The sequence below is a fragment of the Erythrolamprus reginae genome, chromosome 2 (genome assembly GCF_031021105.1).
Source record: "Erythrolamprus reginae isolate rEryReg1 chromosome 2, rEryReg1.hap1, whole genome shotgun sequence".
NCBI lineage: Eukaryota > Metazoa > Chordata > Lepidosauria > Squamata > Dipsadidae > Erythrolamprus > Erythrolamprus reginae.
In genome coordinates, this window is record NC_091951.1 from 238,515,967 (window position 1) to 238,536,856 (window position 20,890).

Here is a 20,890-nt window from a genome sequence, read left to right on the forward strand (position 1 = left end):
TTCGTGCGGCAGAAGGCGGTCTCGGAGATATTCTGGCCCGATGCCATCAAGGGCTTTATAGGTCATGACCAACACTTTGAATTGTGACTGGAACTTAACACCTTTAGTGCACCTTCATAGCTGCTCCGCCAGGCCCTGTCGGCTTTGGCGCCAGGAAACAGCTGACATCACCTCGCTTCTTCCCTCTGGCAGGGCAGCCTGACTCTTGACACTCCACTGCTTGGCACATGTGCACAGCTTTTAAAGGAGGCTTTACTGAAGCTTAGGGGGGGCAAAAACGGTCTCCCCTCTACAGAAGGCCGAAAATCAGCTGGCCAGCACACACATGCATTCTGGAGCTGGCAGGGCATCGCCTTGCCTGCCCTCGGATATGGCTCTGCGTACCATCTGTGGCACATGTGCCATAGGTTGACCATCACGTCCCTATACCATTCCAGAAAAATGGCTGTTCAGCCTGTTCTTAAAAGCCTCGAGTGATCGAGTGAGCACCCATAACTTCTGTAGGCAATCCGTTGCGCTGGTCAATTGTTTACTGTTAGAAAATTTCTCCTTAATTCCAAGTTGCTTCTCTCCTTGATTAGTTTTCAACCATTGTGTCTTGGCTTGCCTTCCAGTGCTTTGAAAAATAGGTAGAAAACAGTACATCTACAGTATGCTGTCAATATGACAATGAAATGTAGGGATAAAACAAATTTACTTTTGCAACATTAATATGAGAAATATAGAAGTAAATTATTTCAAAGGAAGTCTGTCTTATTTAACTCAGTCCAATAATAGCTGAGAATTCACTCTTGAAGTTTTAAAGCTTCGGCTTTTAACCCAAACTAGATCTCTTTCTGAAATATGGTTTTTTCAAGATAAATGAACTAAAACTTCTTTTTTTTACATTTACAAAATACTTATTTTGAAATTGCAAAGTGTCGATAATGAAAAACAGGAAAATGTATCAATGGATAGCTGACTTTCTTATATTATATTATCTTAAATAAAACAAAGGCTTTCTGATACTGTACAGTACTCCTGTGTTTTATCATCTCCTGCTCAACTCCATCATAATTATTCCTTTAATCATATACTCCTCATTTGGTATATTCACTCTACATTTAAGAGATAAAAAGGAAACTACTTAAGCTTACTGTTTGCTAAAGTCGTTCTTCTATAAAAATAACATTTATTATATAAGTGATGATATTCCAATATCATTTTACACACATATAACCAGAATAATAGGGATTATTACAAAAAGGTGACCTGTTAATATCATATTATGTAATTATCTTGTATAATTACAATTCCCACTGATTTGATGTGCTTTTTAAGAGAAGAATTCAAGTTGGGTTTATCCATTCAAATTCTCTTTGAGCGTGGAATTCAAAATCCTGTTGTTGATGCTTGATTTAACCACAAGTTCCTTCTGTAACATTGCAAGAGATAAAAAAAAATCTGCAGTAGGGCTAACAAAACATAAATTCATAAATCAGTTTACATTTCAGTGCAATTCTCCTTCATGCTTCAATAAAGCTGTAAATCAGATGATCCTATTGTTTTGGTGATCCCAACAACCAAATACATATGAGTATGTTCACATTACATATTGTGCTGAGCTCTGGCTTGCTTAAATACAGGTAGTCCTCATTTACTAACCGCAATTGGAATCAGCAACTCCATCACTATGCCATGTCATCAAGTGATCATATTGACTTACGTCACTTCTGTATATGGTTGTAAAGCTAATCACTTGTGATCCTTAATAAGCATAGCGTCCATCAATTTACTGTGACTTGTAATATCTTCAAAGCTTCCCCACTAATTTTGCTTCTTAAAAGCTGGCCGGGAAGGTTGTAAAACCCCTACAGGGATCCATCAGTTGCAAGGACCTGCGTTGCCTTTGCATTGCCACTGAAATGCTGCAGTGGTCATAAGTGTGAGGATTGGTTGTAACTCTTCCTTTTTGAGTGTCATCGTAATTTCAAATGTTGCTGAACCGATGGTTGGGCTGGTGAGAAAAGATTACCTGTAAAGCTTTCTGAATCAATCAAAATTGGCTGAGTTTACAGAACACATTCCCCTGGGGACCAGACTTTCTGCCTCCCTGATGAAAAGGTTTTAATTAAAAAACAAAACAGAAAGTTGCAAAGCAAACTGCCAGCATCCTTTTTTACTTTCAATAACGCTGCCAAAGCACCTTGGAAAGTTGCAGCACAGTGCTTCGTATAGAACATCTGACTAGAAATCAAGGGAGATAAGCAGGGTTATTAGAACAAGGGCAGCTTTTGGTGAGCCAGGCTTTGTAACTAGTTATATCCCATCAGACCGCCATACTATGAATAGGTAATCCCCCCAGCACCCATTTTGCAAGCCTACTCATACCATGTTCTCAGAATTGATATATAAATATATATTTTTAAAGGACATGTCGTGTGGCGACATGGTCAGGTGTGCTGCGAAGCTCAGAGAGAGAAAGAAAACAAGAGAGAGAAAAAAGAAAGAGAGAAAGAAAACAAGAGAGAAAGCAAGCAAGAGAGAGAAAGCAAGCAAGAGAGAGAGAAAGAGAACAAGAAAGAGAGCAAGAGAGAGCAAGAAAGAAAGCAAGAGAGAGAGAAAGACATAGAGGGAAGTAGGGAGGGAGGGAGAGAGAAAGAGCAAAAAAGAGGAAAGAAGGAAGAGAGAAAGAAAGAGGGATGGAGAGAGAGAGAAAAAAAAGAGGGAGAGAAAGAGGGAGAGAGAAATAGAGCGAAAGGGAGGAAGAGAGAGAATTTTTTTATTCCAACTTTTTTTAGCCCCCCCCCCCCTCAATGTGCCCCATGGTTTTGTAAATGTAAAAAATGTGCCGAGACTCAAAAAAGGTTGAAAATCACTGCTTTACACAAAGCAAACCAAGCAATCTGTGCTATAATTTAGTGTGATGTGTGAACCCGGTGACTTGCTCTATCAACACACCTAAAACTGGATGGTAGGAAATTTGTGACCAGCAGCCTAACCAGCATCACTTACCCTTGCTGGTTAGGCTGCTGCTAGGTACCAGGAATATCTGGAGAATTATTGGTTTGCTTTCTTGACCAGAAATTACTTTGATATTTACAATAATTTTTATTTCACAGTGATATCTTCCAAAGATTTAGTGGGAGTTACATGCCTACATATGCTTAAGTCTTTGTATGATTGCTTGGTGGAATAAAATCTGCTTGGTGGAATTAAATTCAAGATGAATTGATTACAACTTTACTTTCTAAAACTTCAATCAAGGCAGTCCCATAATACTATCTGGCAGAATTAAACTGTAATAGTGCTAAGCACTATCAATTTGCACTAGTGTGCCTTTCGTCCCCTGTCCAATTGTCTTTCCTTTATCTCATATATTATATATATTTTCTTCCTTTCATATATCTTCTCCTCTATTTCTACATTTATCTTTATATATTTTACTGCATGTCTTTCTCTTCCTATGTATTTGTGTATTGGACAAATGAATAAAATAAATAAATTTTAAAATACTCTAAATCAGTGGTTCCCAACCTTTTTTTTGGCCTCACCTAAGCATCTCTAAAATCTGGATGCCCCGCCTCCTGTTAATTCTTAGTTTTCAAAAAATGAACTCCTACTCATGCGGAGGAAGCCTAAAAGGCCATTAACTTGGTTTAAACAATGTGTCAATTGCTCCCATTAAAAATCAAATTGCACCCTCTGTGGGGAGTGGGCTCCATGTTGGGAACCACTGCTCCAAATAGCAATAAAATCATTGAGAGTAGGACTACTCTAGTCAGCTCTTTCTAGTTTAGGTTCCGGCAGTGTAAGTAATTCAATATAGTAAACATTTTCTAAACATTTTTTTGAAGATTTCATCACTGAGGGACAGGTCATCACATCATGCCCTTTATACATTATTTGAGAAAGCACTGAAGAGAATTACACAGAGAACCAATTATCCAAAGTAAATTATTGGGAAGCAGAGAAATGGAGATGAGAATCAAAGAAGTATCAAATCAACAAACCAAAAGACTTGTCTCTAAATAAATTCTCAGATTTAGGAGGAGAACTTGAAGAAAAAGATGACATAATTCGTAGAAGTTGTTCAAAATGAAGATTGCAGAGAATCGTGGGTGTGAAGAGCAAAAATCATAAAGCAATAAAGATATAACTGAATCATTAAGTAGGATAAAATTAGGAAAATCTGCAGGTATGATGAAACAGGGAACCATTGGCTACACTCATTGGGTTGAATAGAAAAGGGATCGTTTAAAGACTGGCAGTTTTACAACAAATAAAAGTTATTAGCAGCCATGAAATGGGATGCTTTACAGCTTGTTAAGCACTCATGGCTGTCAGAAAGGGTAATTCATCTCCCTGCCATCACATGACCCCATGTTGGGTAGGCCACCTTATGACCAATTGTGGCATTCCATGGTCATATGGCAATTAAAGATATTTCTGGGTTTGGGGGGGTGGGGCGCAGCTTTCAAATGAATGGATTCATTTAATGACTACCATGTTAGTTTAAATACTTTCTACAAAATGTCCTGAAAAATTACTTCTGGTAACGAGGGACTTATGACCACAAGGACCTATGACCATAATTTTGTCAACCAGCTCCTCCCAGAGATTTGTACTTCCCCCACTCTCCTTGCCTTCCGAAAAAGTTTAAAAACTCATCTTTGCCGCCAGGCCTGGAGTTCCTTAGACCTTCTCCCCTGACCGATGAATGCTTAGTTTGACTGCTGAATGAATGATATTGATAGTTTTTAATTAGAATTTTAAGATTGTTTTTTTAAGGTGTAATTGGATTGTTATTATTGTTTCCTGTTTTTTCTGTACATGCTGTGAGCCGCCCCGAGTCCTCAGAGAGGGGCGGCATATAAATCCAAACAAACAAACAAACAAACAAACAAACAAACAAACAAACACAGTTATAAGTTGAGAACTGCTTATAGAAATTAGGAAATTAGTGAATGAATGTGAACATGCATCATGTTGCCTCAGTATTTTGAATGTTATATTATTTTAGAAAATGGGGATAAGTTTATGATGTGATAATGTAATCTGATGTAAAAAGCAAAAAAGTAATCAAGAGGAAAAAGGCTGGTTGAAAGTTTTTGATGTTTTTTTTAGTGATAAACAGATATGTGAAAAAAAGCTATTAAAAAGAGAGAAGAGAAGAAAACGTTAAAAATATAACCACAAAACTGAATCAAAAGAGCATAGTGCAGTTTTCATCAATCCTAAGCAATCCTTAGATCTTGAATGTTTTATTTGCTTCAGTTTTGATATGCAGCAATATCAAAATACAGTTATACATGTTTTGGTTAGATAAGCTTAAGACTTTGCAAAACTCACCCCTCAATGGACATATTTTGCACCTTGTTTATATTGGTGTAAAATTCAAAAATAGTTTACATGTGTAGACTACATGTTACATTATATTTATGCAATAAATGTATAATGTAAACATTTACATAAAACAAGTATTACGACAGTATTTTTTTAAAAAGAGAAGCTATTAACTTTTAATAAAATTGAAACTTGAATTAACCACATGCTTTTCCATCTGGTCAATAATGAGGGCATACAAACGCAAAGTGTATATGGATCTTCAATGCAAGACTGAAGTTACCAGTTTTCAAATGGGTTTTTAAATTTATTTTAATATGACCATATGTTCTGTTTTCGTTTTAATTTGTGGCACAACTTGGTGGCACAATATATGCATTAGCTTCTGGTGAAGGGAATAAACCAACCATTTCAAAAGAAATTGGCATGAAAAATGTGGTAAAAAGAATGTAGATAATTGAGTTTTACCACAAGAAAAGAAACTAAGTTTCTCAGGGGGAAAGTATCAGGGAAAAGAGCAGAGCAAAACTATCAACTGGAGCTAGTTAGAATGGATTTTTTCCCCCAGGGATGGTAAAACATGATTTTTAACAAGCAGATAGATACATATTTTAACAGTCACATTAGCTGAAATTCTCCTTGGAATAAAATGATCCTGTGGGTGGGGTTGAGGGGAAACACCTAACCTTGCCTCAAATGCATGGTGGGCAAATTTCAAAATAAGCTGAAATGGAGAATTGTTCAAATAAACCATTTGAAATTTATGGGGTACCAAGAAATTCTCAATATAGTAGCTTGATTGCCAACTGGCATATATGAAATTGAGAATATTTTACAAGTATGAAATGAGCCCTATTTTTCATATTTGTTTTTAGGTGCAGTTAGAAATAGAATTTAATCAGAACTTCTCTTTTGGAAAGTAAACCAGGGGCTTTTTTCACCCAAGCTAGAAGACAAGTTATGTAAAATGCAGTGATTTATTAGCCCATTGCTGTTAATGAAGACTTCTTGATAAAACTGCAAAATCAAAGTTGATTTAAACATTAAATTTGGCACTACGGAATTATAATTGCAGGTTGAGGAAGAAAAGCAGGTATTAGTAGCAGAAATGATATCAAGATTTCCTACAGTCATAGAATTTTTTGTATTGAGAATATTATTTTTAACTGAGCTGAGAATAAACAAAATGGGGTATTTACTGTATATAGGATTAACGCAAGTCTGAATTTAAGAAAGAAAAAGTGAAATTAAAAGAATGTTAATTGTGAGAGTTGGACAAATTAATCCCACCAGTGGGTGCCTTTGTTACTCAACATTCATGAAGCAATCTTTAAATACACGTAGTCCTCAATATATGATTCACCACTTATGTTGCTAAGTGAAACATTCGTTAAATGAATTTCAGCCCTTTTTACACTTTTTCTTGCCAGTTTTTAAGTGACTCATTGCAGTTGTTTATGTTTATGTTTGTTTCTGTTTATTTAGATTTGTATGCCACCCCTCTCCGCAGACTCGGGGCGGCTCACAACAGAATAAGTTAAGTTAATCACCTGATTCCTAAGTGAATTTGGCTTTCCCATTGATTTTGCTTGTCAGGTGGTCACAAAAGGTGATCACATGACCCTGGGCGGAACACTGCAATTGTCATACATAGGAGTTGCCAAATATCTGAATTTTTGATCACATGACCGTGGGGATGCTGCAACAGTTGTAAGTGGGGCAAATGGTAATAAGTCACTTTTTTTCAGTTCCACTGTAACTTTGAACTTTGTTCTTAAATCAAGGACTACCTGTAATCCCAGACAGGATACGGATTAACATTCCATTCATGCAAAACATTCACACAGCCAATGATGACTTCCTCTTCCAAGATGACAGTAATTTGAGAAAACCCCTGGCTCCTATCAATGTCATCACTAAACTGTAATAAACCAACATTTAGCACATTGCTCCAGATGCTCTACTTATTTCCTATGAATCTATGCAGTAAGAAAACACAAGTTAGACATACCAGAAAATCTGAATAATTAAGTTGGTTGTCAGATTTGCTTTTCTTGCACTCTTCTAATGATGGTTGGTGCAGGGAATATAGAGGTGTGCTTTTGGAAGGAGTCTGCAAAATGTAATACACACCTAGTCTCAAGTTACATCAAATATAAAATATAGCCAAGCAAATAAGCTATTGTAGAACAGAAGGGAGAATTAGACCTAATTTAAAAAGTGAATTACATTATCAAGCAAAAGCCTGAAATGAAGGCTTGCTTAGAATGAAGTTTTAAGACTCATACATTTCCATTTCTCTCTCTGCACTATTTTCCAGAAAATCTTATTGACCAATTACAGTAGTACCTCTAGATACGAGCTGCTCTACATGCAAGCATTTCAAGATACGAGCCAGGAGGGGAGAGACATTTCTGTTCTAGTTCAGAGCTGAAATTCGGGATACGAGCCGAGCGTCCACTAGGTGGCGCAAGAATCCTTGCTTTCGGTTATCTCGGAGGGGAAAAACAACTTGTTCCAGATACGAGTTGTCTCGAGATACAAGCTCCCTTATGGAACGAATTATGCTCGTATCTAGGAGTACTACTGTATATCTATGTTCCATTTACCGTTTGGAAACCGTTCCAAGTTTCCCCCTTAGCACAGTAGTTCTCAACCTGGGGGGTCGGGACCACTTTGGGGGTCGAATGACCGTTTCACAGGGGTTGCCTAAGACCACGGGAAAAGACAAAGTCCCCGTGGTATTAGAAACTAAAGCTTCTATTCTGGTGCCTTGGAACATATTTTTATAATCCGACCAATCAGGCGTTTACGGTGGGGGTGTCCCTCTGACCTTCCTGCCAATCAGCTTAAAGCTCTGTTGGGAGAATTGGCGCTAGACTTATGGTTGGGGGTCACCACAACATGAGGAACTGTATTATGGGGTTGCGGCATTAGAAAGGTTGAGAACCACTGCTAGCAGCATATCTGATTAGGCCTTATATCTTAGCTTTTACCGCTTTTGTTACATTAAATGAATAGGAGTCTTGTTTGATAGCAGATACATTATTCCAGCACCGTCCTGGTGTCTGTTCACTAGCTTTTTCAGTCAGAGAAACTACCCAATATTTCTCGTATACTGTACAGTTTTACAGATTATTAATCCGATATAAAATGATTTAAGGCATAGCAAATTGCAGAAACACACCTGCCTTGAGTGATGGGACAAGAGGGGAGCCAAAAATGGTCAGACGGGTATTTGTATGGGAGACCACTAAGTTAGAATTTTTTTAAAAAAGGAAAAAAGGCCATTCTGGTAAATGGCAATTCTTATCTTATCAAGTTCTTATCAAGAAAAGAAGGTTTTATATATCTTTTTCTTTTAATATTAGATTTGTTCACTCTTTTTTTAAAAAAATATACTTTATTTGTAAATATAGAAAAAAAAAGGGAAATAGGGAAAGGATAGCGGGGGGTAGGAAGGAATGTACAAAAAAGAAAAAAAGGAGGGGGGTAGGGGGGGATGGGGAATCAAAGTACGAAATCAAGCAGTTCAGGTAAGCAGTACGATTATACATTGTAAGCTATAGATTATAATACATATAATTCTTGCTAGGGATGTTGTATTTCTTAAACGTTGTAAATAAACAGTAAATAGAGAATATCAAAGATTTTCTTAGGTTATAGTAATTTGTTCACTCTTATATTGTTTTTTATTATTGTTGTGAGCCGCCCCGAGTCTTTGGAGAGGGGCGGCATACAAATTTAAATAATAATAATAATAATAATAATAATAATTATTATTATTATTATTATTATTATTACTGTTGATTTGAGCTCTGAGCTTGGCAATTTGGTTGCAAATGTTTCATCACCATTCAAGGAGACATCGTCAGTGCATTTTGAGTGGTGCTCAAAGACCTGTTTTCTGACAGACACGCACAATTGAAAATGCACTGATGATGGGCGTCCTTGAATGGTGATGAAACGTTTGCAACCAATGGCCAAGCTCAGAGCATAATTCAACAGCCTAACTGCCAACCCGAGCTACTAATATTCAAACACATTTCAAACATCTCCCAGAAGTGTCCATGTAGTTAAACACAACTTGAGATTTGTTTGATAACTAGAGCCATGGCTTATAAAATCTGTTTCACGCCTCACACAATTATTACGGAACTCACTATCTCATCTAGCTCGTTAAAAAAAGCCTCACTTTTAAAAAGAAGGTAAAAAGTGAATAAAGAGACCAAAAACACAAGGAATAGAATCCATAGCGACAGTCTATTTCAATTGGCCATTTGAGTTATCGCTTGAATGTCATCAATTATTAAATATAATTAAGAATAACTCATCCGATTAAGTTTATACGGTATTATTTAGATTTATACAGTATTGATCTGAAAGGTAAACTGGACCTTTTATTTTCTCTGAATAATTGATTTAAAATGAACGGGATCATCCTTGACTCACAGAAAATACATTAATAGAGAGACAGCTTTTTGGGTAATCTTTTAGGGGAATGGGTTGCCTGCTTAAATTCAGTATTTTAATCAAAATATTCTGTGAGGAAGGTAACAATTTTTCATTCATGAAACAATTTTCTGCAGACCTAAAAATAAAGTAAGTCATATCTAATGCATCATATAAATGTATATTCAAAGAACTGTAATGGAACTTACTTCCAGATATACAGGTACAGTATATTCAAAGTTCAATCAACCTAAACCTAACTTTTCATAAAACAATAAGCAAATTGTAATTCTTCTTGTTTATAACTAAACAAATATATTTGTAACTATATATGTATTTATTTTCCTATAACTACATATATCCAGCTAAAACATGTTTTTTACATTCTTCTATTCATTACATAAGCAGTCATAATATATCATGAATATTTTTCATTCTGTACTATGACTTTATCCTAGTAAATTAAAACTGTATTAAACTTATAATTTTTTCAATTGTATTTTCAACAAAACAAAGCAAGCATACTTTAGAAAGAAGTATTTTCTCAGAAATGGAAAAATACTGATCTGAGTTACTTTTCTTAAAATGCATGAATATGATATTCCATTCAACATACACTTTGGAAAGTCTTGGTCCTAAACATTTAGTATTGCAGGTCTTATGAATTTTTCTATAAGTAATTTTGTATAAATAAAACAACCGAACAACTGCTAAGAACGCTTTTCTTAACATTTTCAGTTTTGTTGTTATGGTTCATATGAAATATTTTCTGTAAAATATTTCGTAGGCAAAAAATGGACCACAGCAGTGTTCATCATAACTCGGTATGTCATACTTCCTAGGATCAATAAGACAACAGCCGAGCTCTCATTGAACGGCAGTCAAATTTTTGCTAAGTTTGGAAAGCCCTTTCATATCAAAAAATAAATAGCAATAACAATAGAACTTAAACTTACAGCATATAATACTCCATAGTGCTCTATTGCAGAGTTCCCCACCATTTCCATCTTTGCGGATTGGTGGGTGGGGGAGAGGGGATGGTTCTGCACACCTGCAGCTCCATTTGGATTAGCATTCACTTAAATAGAGTGTCCGCAGCCCAGTGGCAATCCCCCCATGGCCCACTAGTAGGCCATGGCTTATAGCAGTGTTTTCCAACCTTAGCAACTTGAAGATATCTGGACTTCAACTCCCAGAATTCCCCAGCCAGCATTAGCTGGCTGGGGAATTCTGGGAGTTAAAGTCCAAATATCTTCAAGTTGCCAAGGTTGGGAAACACTGGCTTATAGCATTCTCTGAGTGATTTACGATATCAGTATACTGTTCCCTGCAACAATCTGGATACACATTTCACCGACCTCAGAAGGATAGAAATATGAGGCAATATTGAACTCCATTAGGATTGAACTCAAGACCACGGGCAGAATTACCAGACTACCTCCGGAACCGCCTGCTACCGCATGAATCCCAGCGACCGATAAGGTCCCACAGAGTTGGCCTTCTCCGGGTCCCGTCGACTAAACAATGTCGTTTGGCGGGCCCCAGGGGAAGAGCCTTCTCTGTGGCGGCCCCGGCCCTCTGGAACCAACTCCCCCCGGAGATTAGAACTGCCCACACCCTCCCTGTCTTTCGTAAACTACTCAAGACTCATTTATACCGCCAGGCATGGGGGAGTTGAGATATTCCTTCCTCCTAGGCCATTACAAGTTATGCATGGTATGTTTGTCTGTATGTTTGGTTTTACTATAAGGGTTTTTAGTTGTTTTATTATTGGATTGTCACATGCTGTTTTTATTATTCTTGTTAGCCACCCCGAGTCTACGGAGAGGGGCGGCATACAAATCCAATAAATTATTATTATTATTATTATTATTATTATTAATTACCCTGCAATACTGCATTTTAATCCCTAGCACCACCAATCTATTTATCACAGATTGATAAATATGGATTATATTCCTATATCAAATAAACTTTGAAAAGTAACATTACAAGGGGCAGCACAATCATTTGCTTACCAAGGTGGAATAAGACTAAATTCTTTCTCTCCCACAAAAATAAAAAAATCTTAACCTCATATACACCGTGCAAAACTAAATATTTTTTCCTGACATATTTTTACAATAAAAATTATGTTGCCAGAACCAGTTAGAGATGTTAATTGTATGTACAAACATAGAAAGCACAGCTTGCATTCCATTAATATCCAAAACAAACTAGAAATTAGTGGCACTTAAATTAGTTTCGAACAAGCACTTATGGAAGAATTATCAACACCTGTCAATTCAAGTTAAGTCCAGTGTTTGGGGGGGGGGGTGTTGGGGGGGTTTGTTCAAAGGTGTACTGGTTCAGGAGCATAGGTCGAAGCTTGCAAATGAAATCCAGTGTATCATATGTGGTCAATCAAACATATCATTATTCTCTCTCTAATCCTGGGGGAAACTTCCCTGGATGTCAATCACCAAGCAGATCGGCCAGTAATAGAGCAATCAGGGAAAAGTATAAATCAGGCTGGCTAATGTGTCATGTGATCCACAAATGCCTTGTTGTAGGAATGGGGACCGTGTGAAAGGGGTGTGTATCAGAATACGGCCTACCCTAATTGGGCCCCTCATCCCTACATGAGATCACCCAGTTTACATAGCCAGGATGAGTTAAGACGCTTCCCTCTGGTTTGTACATGATCTCATCTGGATTGCAACAACAGGATGTTCATTGGAGATGGGGTGCAGGGAATTCCCCAATAAAAATGCTGTTGCTCTTTTCCACCTTTGGCTGCTTGGAATCCTGTATACAGTAGTACCTCTAGATACGAGTTTAATTCGTTCCAGAAGGGAGCTTGTATGTCGAACAACTCGTATCTGGAACAAATGGCTTTTGACTTTGTTTTTCCCCTCCGAGATAACCAGAAGCAAGGATTCATGCACCACCTAGTGGACGCTCGGCTCGTATCCCGAATTTGAGTTCAGATCTGGAACAGAAATTTCTCTCCCCTCGTGGCTCGTATCTTGGAATACTCGCATGTGGAGCAGCTTGTATCTAGAGGTACTACTGTATAAGCAATAAACACTGCGAAGGCAGTCAGTCATCTTTGCATCCTGTCATGATTTGTCTCTAATTCCATCACCTTGCCCTCAATGATAGAAACCCAGCCAATGTTGATCAAGAAGTGGATTTGCACTGTCTCCAAACTCAAAGATACAGCTACTCATTATTGTATTACCTTCAACAACCAGTCCAAGTTTTAAAAAGAAACGTGATCCGTTTTACTCACTTTGCTTTGAATTGACGGTTTACTAGCAACAGCATAATTGGTTGCTAGGTTATTGCAACTGGATGCTTTAAGTATAGTTCGGCTTGAGTCTACCTGAAAAAAAAAGAAAGGAAGAATAGTTCTAGTCAGGAATAAGAAACTTGTGGACATTTCAATAAGCAGAATATTTAAAACCCAATACTACCGTATTTTTCGCTCTATAAGATGCACCTGCTGATAAGACGCACCTAGATTTTAGAGGAGGAAAATAGAAAAAAAATATTTTGAGCCAAAAAGGGGAGAGGAAGAGAGGAAGGAGTGAAAGAAGGGAGTGAGGGAGGGAAGAAGGGAGGAAGGAAAAGGAAAGCAAGAAATGGAGGGAGGAAAGGAAGGAAGGAAGGAAAGAAAGAAAGAAAGAAAGAAAGAAAGAAAGGGGGAAGGGACAGGAACAGAGGAAGGAAGCAAGGAAACTTATGAAAGGGGAGAGTAAGAGAGGAAGGACTGAAGGGAGGGAGGGAAGAAGGTAGGAAGGAGAAAGAAAAGAAGAAATAGAGGAAGGGAAGGTAAAAGAGAGAAAGAAAAAGAGCAAGAAAGAAAGCAAGAAAGAGAGAAAGAAAGAAAATGAAAGAGAAATAAAAATAGAGAGGGGGAATGAAAGAAATGGAATGAGGGAAGGAAGGAGAGAAAGAAAGCAAGAGAAAGAAAAAAGAATGAAAGAGCAAGAGAGCAAGAGAGAAAAAGAAAGAAGGAAAGAAAGAAAGAAAGAAAGGCAACTTCAAAGAAAGGCTCACTGAGCATCTCTCACTCTCTCTCTCTTTCTATCCCTCTTTCTTTCTCTTCCTTTCTCTCTCTCCTCTTTCTTTATCTCCTCTCCCTCCCTCCCTCTCTCTTTCTCTCCCCCCTCTCTCCCCCTTTCCCTCTCTCTTTCTCTCTCTCTCTTGCTATCTCTCCCCCCTCTCCCTCTCTCTCCCCCCTCTCCCTCTCTCTTTCTCTCTCTCCCTCTCTTGCTATCTCTCCCCCCTCTCCCACTCTCTTTCTCCCTCTCCCTCTCTTTCTCTCTCTCCCCCCCTCTCTCTCTCTTCTTCTCACTTTCTCTCTCTTGTTTCCTTTCTGTCTGGGCAGATGGCTGCCTTCTGCCTTGGGGCGCAATTCGCCCCCTCTCCTCCTCCGCCGCTTCCTGCCTTGGGCGAGCAATCCCGGAGTCCGGGACTGTGTGGCTTTGCTCCATGAAGAGGAAACGGCTCCGGCAGCAGGGAAAAGTCGGCCGTTTTCTCTTCATGGCGTAAAGCCACCCTGTCCCGGACTCCCGGATTGCTCGCCCAAGGCAGGGGGCGGCGGAGGAGGAGAGGGGGCGGATCGCGCCCCAAGGCAGAAGGCAGCGACGTTGGAGAGGGGGCAGATTGCGCCCCAAGGCAGGAGGAGGCAGCGGAGGAGAGGAGGCAGATCGCGCCCCAACGCAGGAGGTGGCAGAGGAGGAGAGGAGGCGGATCGGGCGGGCAATAGGGCAGCGTGGAGAAGCCAGGGGCGCATTTGGCCGGAGGCACCGTGGGGAGGCAGGGGCGGCCGCGGCTCCCTTTACTCCTACTGCCACACCTCCCCGCCCACCTCCCCGCGGGCTGGCAGGGGGATGGGGAGCGCGCGCCCGTGGAAAAGGGCGCTCGGGTGTATTTGGGGGTGCACGCCTGCTCACAGGCGCAGCTTACGGGGAACGGTGGGCCAGGCAGCAGCTAGCCAGCCAGCCGGCGGGATGGCGCTTCCGAATTCGCAGCCTCCCCCCCCCTCCCTGCCTGCATCTTCGCTCCATAAGACGAGGCTGATTTTTCATCCTACTTTGGGAGGAAAAAAACTACGTCTTATGGAGCGAAAAATACGGTAATCTCCAAGAATATATTCTTAAATTACCGTATCTCAAACTTTAAAAAATACCTTTAAGTGCCTTCTTTTTCAGGACTACTGTACTAGATCAAGACAACAACAAATCAGACAAAAGGGGAGAAAAGTCTTCCTGCTATTTAAAAGACAATGCAGTGTTCCCTCGATTTTCGCGGGGGATACGTTCCGAGACCGCCCGCGAAAGTCGAATTTCCGCGAAGTAGAGATGCGGAAGTAAATACACCATTTTTGGCTATGGACAGTATTACAAGCCTTCCCTTAACACTTTAAACCCCTAAATTACCATTTCCCATTCCCTTAACAACCATTTACTCACCATTATTACTGGTAGTCACCATTGAATAAGACACTTAGTGATCCTGATATTTATAAACATAATTATTTATTAACAATAATTAATTTTTTTGTTATTTATTTGCAAAAATTATTAGTTTGGCGATGACGTATGATGTCATTGGGCAGGAAAAACCGTGGTATAAGCTATCCGCGAAGTTCGAACCCGTGAAAATCGAGGGAACACTGTAACTGTATCTAGATTGTGGAGTCCCTGATGCTGAGCTTATTTTTATCATGTCAGAGCAGAGGTATCAAACTGACGTCCCGCGGGTTGGATGCATCGTGCACAGGCCATGCTCCACAAAGGCAAAAAACATCATATGTCATATGACACCAAATGACATAATCAAGTTCGACCACCCATGATGTTAGAGCTACTGAGCAGAAAGTATGTTTTAGGGTGGCCTATACTAGACAATCAAGATACGATTCTAACAAATTTTGTCTCATTTTTTAAAAATAAATTAATAATCCAGAAATTGTCTTCAATACAGTGGTACCTCGAGATACGAGTTTAATTCGTTCCGGACCTGGGCTCTTAAGTCGAGCAGCTCTTATCTCGAACGACTTTTCCCCATAGGAATTAATGTAAATAATTTTAATTGGTTCCAGCCCTCAAAAAACTCACAAAGTTAGTCTAAATTATGCAGAAAGACATGTTTTTAATGAAGAAATGTACATGTACATATAAATGAATAATGAAGTTTCTTTCACTTAACTTGTAAACTTTCTTAAACTTTTAAATTTACATATGTTCAACTTCTCTGCCACCCAATCCTGTAGGACAGAGGTCCCCAACCCTTTTTGCACCAGGGACCGGCTTTAAGCGATCAAGAGAGGAATGGGTGAATGAATGGACGGAGGGTGGGAAGGAAGGAAGGAAAGAGGGAAGGGACAGGAACAGAGGAAGGAAGCAAGGAAACTTATGAAAGGGGAGAGTAAGAGAGGAATGAGTGAAGGGAGGGAGGGAGGGAAGAAGGTGGGAAGGAGAAAGAAAAGAAGAAATAGAGGAAGGGAAGGTAAAAGAGAGAAAGAAAAAGAGCAAGAAATAAAGAAAGAAAGAAAGAAAGAAAGAAAGGAAGGGGGAAGGGACAGGAACAGAGGAAGGAAGCAAGGAAACTTATGAAAGGGGAGAGTAAGAGAGGAATGAGTGAAGGGAGGGAGGGAGGGAAGAAGGTGGGAAGGAGAAAGAAAAGAAGAAATAGAGGAAGGGAAGGTAAAAGAGAGAAAGAAAAAGAGCAAGAAAGAAAGCTGCAAGCACCCCCCCGAGCCCCCCAGGCCGGCTGCAACCTTTTAAAACACGCGCGCCGCTTCACAGCTGTCTCCTGAAGCCGAACGCGGAAGTTAGCGTTTGGCTTCAGGAGACAGCTCCTTGGCGCTTGTATCTCGAATTTGGGCTTGTAAGTAGAACAAAAATATCTCTCCCCTCCCAGCTCTTATCTCGAGTTGCTCTTAAGTAGAGCAGCTCTTATGTCGGGGTTCCACTGTATACAGTAATCCTAACATATTTACTCAATTTTTGTGCAGAATAGTGACAAGGCTATTCTGAAACGTTGACAGAAATGTTTCAGGCATTCCTGGGGATAATAGAACTGCTAAAATTCCCAAGATATCTGTCAGGTTTCAACCAATTTTAAGATTGTTTTATTTTATTTTATTTTTTAAAAAAGTTGAAAGCTTGTAACTAAAGGGCCGGCTGCAAACATAATCTTTATTCCTAAAAGTACTTTTGAGTCCCATATAACTTTACAAACTGAAAATAATCAATTATTTCAACCTCATATTTGACTTGAACCTCTGCTCACCTGTCCAGAAAAAAAGGACAAACATAAAAAGATAAAGAGTAATTTGGAGATCTGGGGAGAAAACTCAACAATTGCTTCCTGGGATATAGGAGTTTCAAGATCAACCCTTCACAATAGACTGCAATGCAGTGATACCTTGTGTTACGAACTTAATTGGTTCCGGGATGAGGTTCATAAGGTGAAAAGTTCGTAAGACGAAACATTGTTTCCCATAGGAATCAATGTAAAAGCGAATAATGCATGCAATCCCAAAACTCACCCCTTTTGCCTCATTACTGCTGGCATTCGGATCCTTGTTTTGGGGGAGGGTGGAGGGGGGGGGAAGACAGCACAGGCTGCCTGGAGAGAGCCTCGTAGGTGAACCCATCCCTCAGAAACCCCGAAGCCAGGACCTGTGCTCCGTTCCCAGCTGCTGGCTCTCTGACGGAAAGTCAAGCCAGCCGGGTGGGGAGGGAGAGAAGCTGAGAGAGAGGGAAGCCACCGCAGACGAAGCGCTTGGGGGGATGACCAGCTGGGGATCCGGAGTCCCCCCCACCTCAGAATCAGGTTTATTTCGTTCTGAGATCCTGGGATTCTCAGGCGAGGGTCAGAGAAGCAGGGAGCCGCCCTCCTGGGCTTGGGGGTGCCAAGAGGGGTGACTCCCTCCCCCAGCTGGACATCCCTCCAAGGGCTTCCTCGGCGGTGGTTTCCCTCTCTTTCAGCCCCCCCCCCAGCTGCCTTTTCTTTCCTTCTGAGGTTTATTTCATTCTGAGATCCAGGGTTTCTCAGGGGAGGGTCAGAGAAGCAGGGAGCCGCCCTCCTGGGCTTGGGGTGCCGAGAGGGGTGACTGCCTCCCCCAGCTGGATATCCCCCCAAGGGCTTCCTCGGCGGTGGTTTCCCTCTTTTTCAGCCCCCCTCCCCACCCAGCTGGCTTTTCTTCTTATGCACGTCCAGAGGTGGGAAATCCCGGCAGGCGGGAAGCAAATGAGAAATCCCGGGGGTGACAGTCACAAGGCAAGGGAATCCCTGCGGCAGTAAGCGAGTGCACGCGCTGTAAGAGAGCCCACGCACCCGGGCTCGGGTTCGTAAGACGGAAAGAGTTTTTAAGACGAGGCAAAGAAATCTCAAAAAGTTCGTGTGACGAAGGGTTCGTAAGACAAGGTATCACTGTATTTTATTATACTCCTGACTTTTTATACCATATCTCATGTACGCACCGAATAAAGAGCATGAACATTTGTTATCAAGTAAGCATTCAGAAAATATTTTACTTTGCGTATCTTGTTTGTTGCTGGAGTATTCAATGGAGCAGATCTTTTCATAGCTCCTTTTGGAGTTGCAGATTCCTCCCACTTCACTGACTGAAACATAAAGTCATTGTTACGTAGTAAATAGTGATACATTTACCCCAATCTATATCCAATGCATACAGACAACCATGACCATCCCAGAAATGTATAGATCACCTCCACCTTTTCATTATTATTAAAAGACGGACAAGCATGTTGACCTTTCTCTGTTTTCATTCTCTCCTTCAAAAATTAATTACATTTAAATCAGGATTACTCTTTAATCTAGCCAAAATTCACCTCTAACATTGGCAAACAGATGCCAACCAGGCTTTGAACACACTTATTGAGCAACTTCAAAACATGGAGGAAGGGGATAAAAAGATAGCAAAAGTATAATAATTTTTTTTTAAAAAAAACTCACCTTCCTAAGTTTCAGAATTATTTATGCAATAGTGTGATGTTTACAACTAAAAAAAGAAAGACCTATCTACAAGCATGAAAGTTGCTTTATTCCACAATAAAAGGATCGAAATCATGAATAACAACTTACTGTTTTGGGTTGATCTTTTTTAAGTTTGTAATGCTGCAGCTGATGGGCCATGGAATCAAGAAACCTCTGGTTTCTAATAAGGAAAACTGAATTATGTTCCTTCTCCCAATTTTCAATTTTTTTCTTCAGTTCTTCTCCTAACTAAATTTGTAAAAGAAATGTCTATGTTAATTATTCCGTAATTTTAAGTATTTATTTATTCCATTTCTATGGCTGCCCAACTCAACCAAGTGCCCAAGTAATTAAAGTTTCAAATATAAAAAAGGCTTACTCTAACATCAGTTTGATAATGCTACTTCAGAATAAAACTTTTTATGCCATAACTATATTCTAATAAAATACACAATGCAAACAAAACATCAATGATTCTAAGAGGTTTTATTAAAACACGCAATGATTCTAAGAGGTGTGTCAGTAGAAACATATATTTCCTATTTGAGTAATTTATAGGCAGGATTAAATAAACAGAAATTTTTGTAATCTACCAAAGAGCCTTATAAAATGAACTTAAAACAAAAGAAACCAGTATGATTATCTTAACCTCATGTTACCTTGCAGCTCTTTTAAACTTGCATTGTTAATTGTATTTGATGTTTGTTTGTTTTTATTTAGGGAGTTTCACTATCACTAAGATCATTCACTGTTGTCCCCATCTCAGAACACACACATACACAAACAAGAGAAGCTATGAAAACATTATCCCGGCATTTTACCTTTAACAACTGTTTTTGAGTCTTCGATCTTTCACGTTCATCTTTGAGCAGGTTGCCCCCTCTGTTTAGGAGCCTGCTTGGATCTGTTGATTTTTTCTAAACACAAACACTGAATAGATTAATATACTGAATAATCGAACATATATTTACCGATAGCAACTTCATTATCACTACCAATCTTTTTCATAGGGGTATCCTCCTTCAGGTGTATAGCCAAAGGATAACCTGAACCATATGTTAAAGGGTTAAATAAGGTTCAGGAGGGAAGTGTTTTTAATAGGAAAGTGAACACAAGAACAAGGGGACACAATCTGAAGTTAGTTGGGGGAAAGATCAAAAGCAACGTGAGGAAATATTATTTCACTGAAAGAGTAGTAGATCCTTGGAACAAACTTCCAGCAGACGTGGTTGGTAAATCCACAGTAACTGAATTTAAACATGCCTGGGATAAACATATATCCATCCTAAGATAAAATACAGGAAATAGTGGGCAGACTAGATGGACCATGAGGTCTTTTTCTGCCGTCAGTCTTCTATGTTTCTATGTTTCTATAACGGGTACTGTGTATGTATTGAATGTAATTTTCTGATTTCATCAACTTATGCTAGAGTAGTTTTTATTTTAGTGATGAATTTAATGAGAAAACAAATCAGACAAGTCTAAGAAGTCTAAGAATAACATCAAAGTACTGTATTTTTCAGACAATAAGACGCATCGGAAATTAATGTACAGTGGTACCTCAAGATAGAACCCCTCGTCTTACGAACAACTCGTGATACGAACCCGGGGTTCAGAAAAATTTTGCCTCTTCTTACGAACTTTTTTCGAGTTACGAACCGGCGTTCGGAGACAGCTGGGAAGCCGCGCGGCTGTTTTAAAAGGTGACAGCCGGGCGGCGGGGCTTCCCAGCAGCCTCCCGAACTCCGGTTCGTAACTCGAAAAAAGTTCGTAAGAAGAGACAAAATTTTTCTGAACCCCGGGTTCGGTTCGGGAGGTTGCTGGGAAGCCCCCCAGCCCGGCTGTGACCTTTTAAAACAGCCGCGCGGCTTCCCAGCTCTCTCCGAACGCTGAACGCGGAAGTTCGGCTTTGGGGTTCAGCTTTGGGAGATAGCTGGGAAGCCGCGCGGCTGTTTTAAAAGGTCACAGCCGCGCGGCTTCCCAGCCATCTCCCGAAGCCAAACGCCAAACCCAAACTTCCGCGTTTTCCATTTGGAGGCTGCTGGAAAGCCGCGCGGCTGTTTTAAAAGGTGACAGCCGGGCTGGGGGGCTTTCCAGTAGCCTCCAAACGCCA

At 39.9% G+C, this 20,890-nt stretch overlaps 1 protein-coding gene across 2 annotated transcripts in view; it reads right to left on the reverse strand.

The window, feature by feature from the left end:
* Positions 1-677: 677 nt before the first annotated feature.
* The window catches only part of LOC139162197 (protein regulator of cytokinesis 1-like), a 41,481-nt gene continuing 21,268 nt past the window's right edge, over positions 678-20,890 (reverse strand). Inside the window, exons 9-14 of one of the 2 annotated variants that reach the window (XM_070742294.1) lie at positions 19,599-19,694; positions 18,886-19,026; positions 18,315-18,404; positions 13,052-13,144; positions 7,337-7,438; positions 678-1,414 (exon numbers count right to left, since the gene is read on the reverse strand). In XM_070742294.1, coding sequence (XP_070598395.1) covers positions 1,340-1,414; positions 7,337-7,438; positions 13,052-13,144; positions 18,315-18,404; positions 18,886-19,026; positions 19,599-19,694 — 597 coding nt within the window. In that variant the 3' untranslated portion in view covers positions 678-1,339. The remainder of the gene's footprint in view (positions 1,415-7,336; positions 7,439-13,051; positions 13,145-18,314; positions 18,405-18,885; positions 19,027-19,598; positions 19,695-20,890) is intronic. The other variant, XM_070742295.1, reaches the window with a different exon arrangement.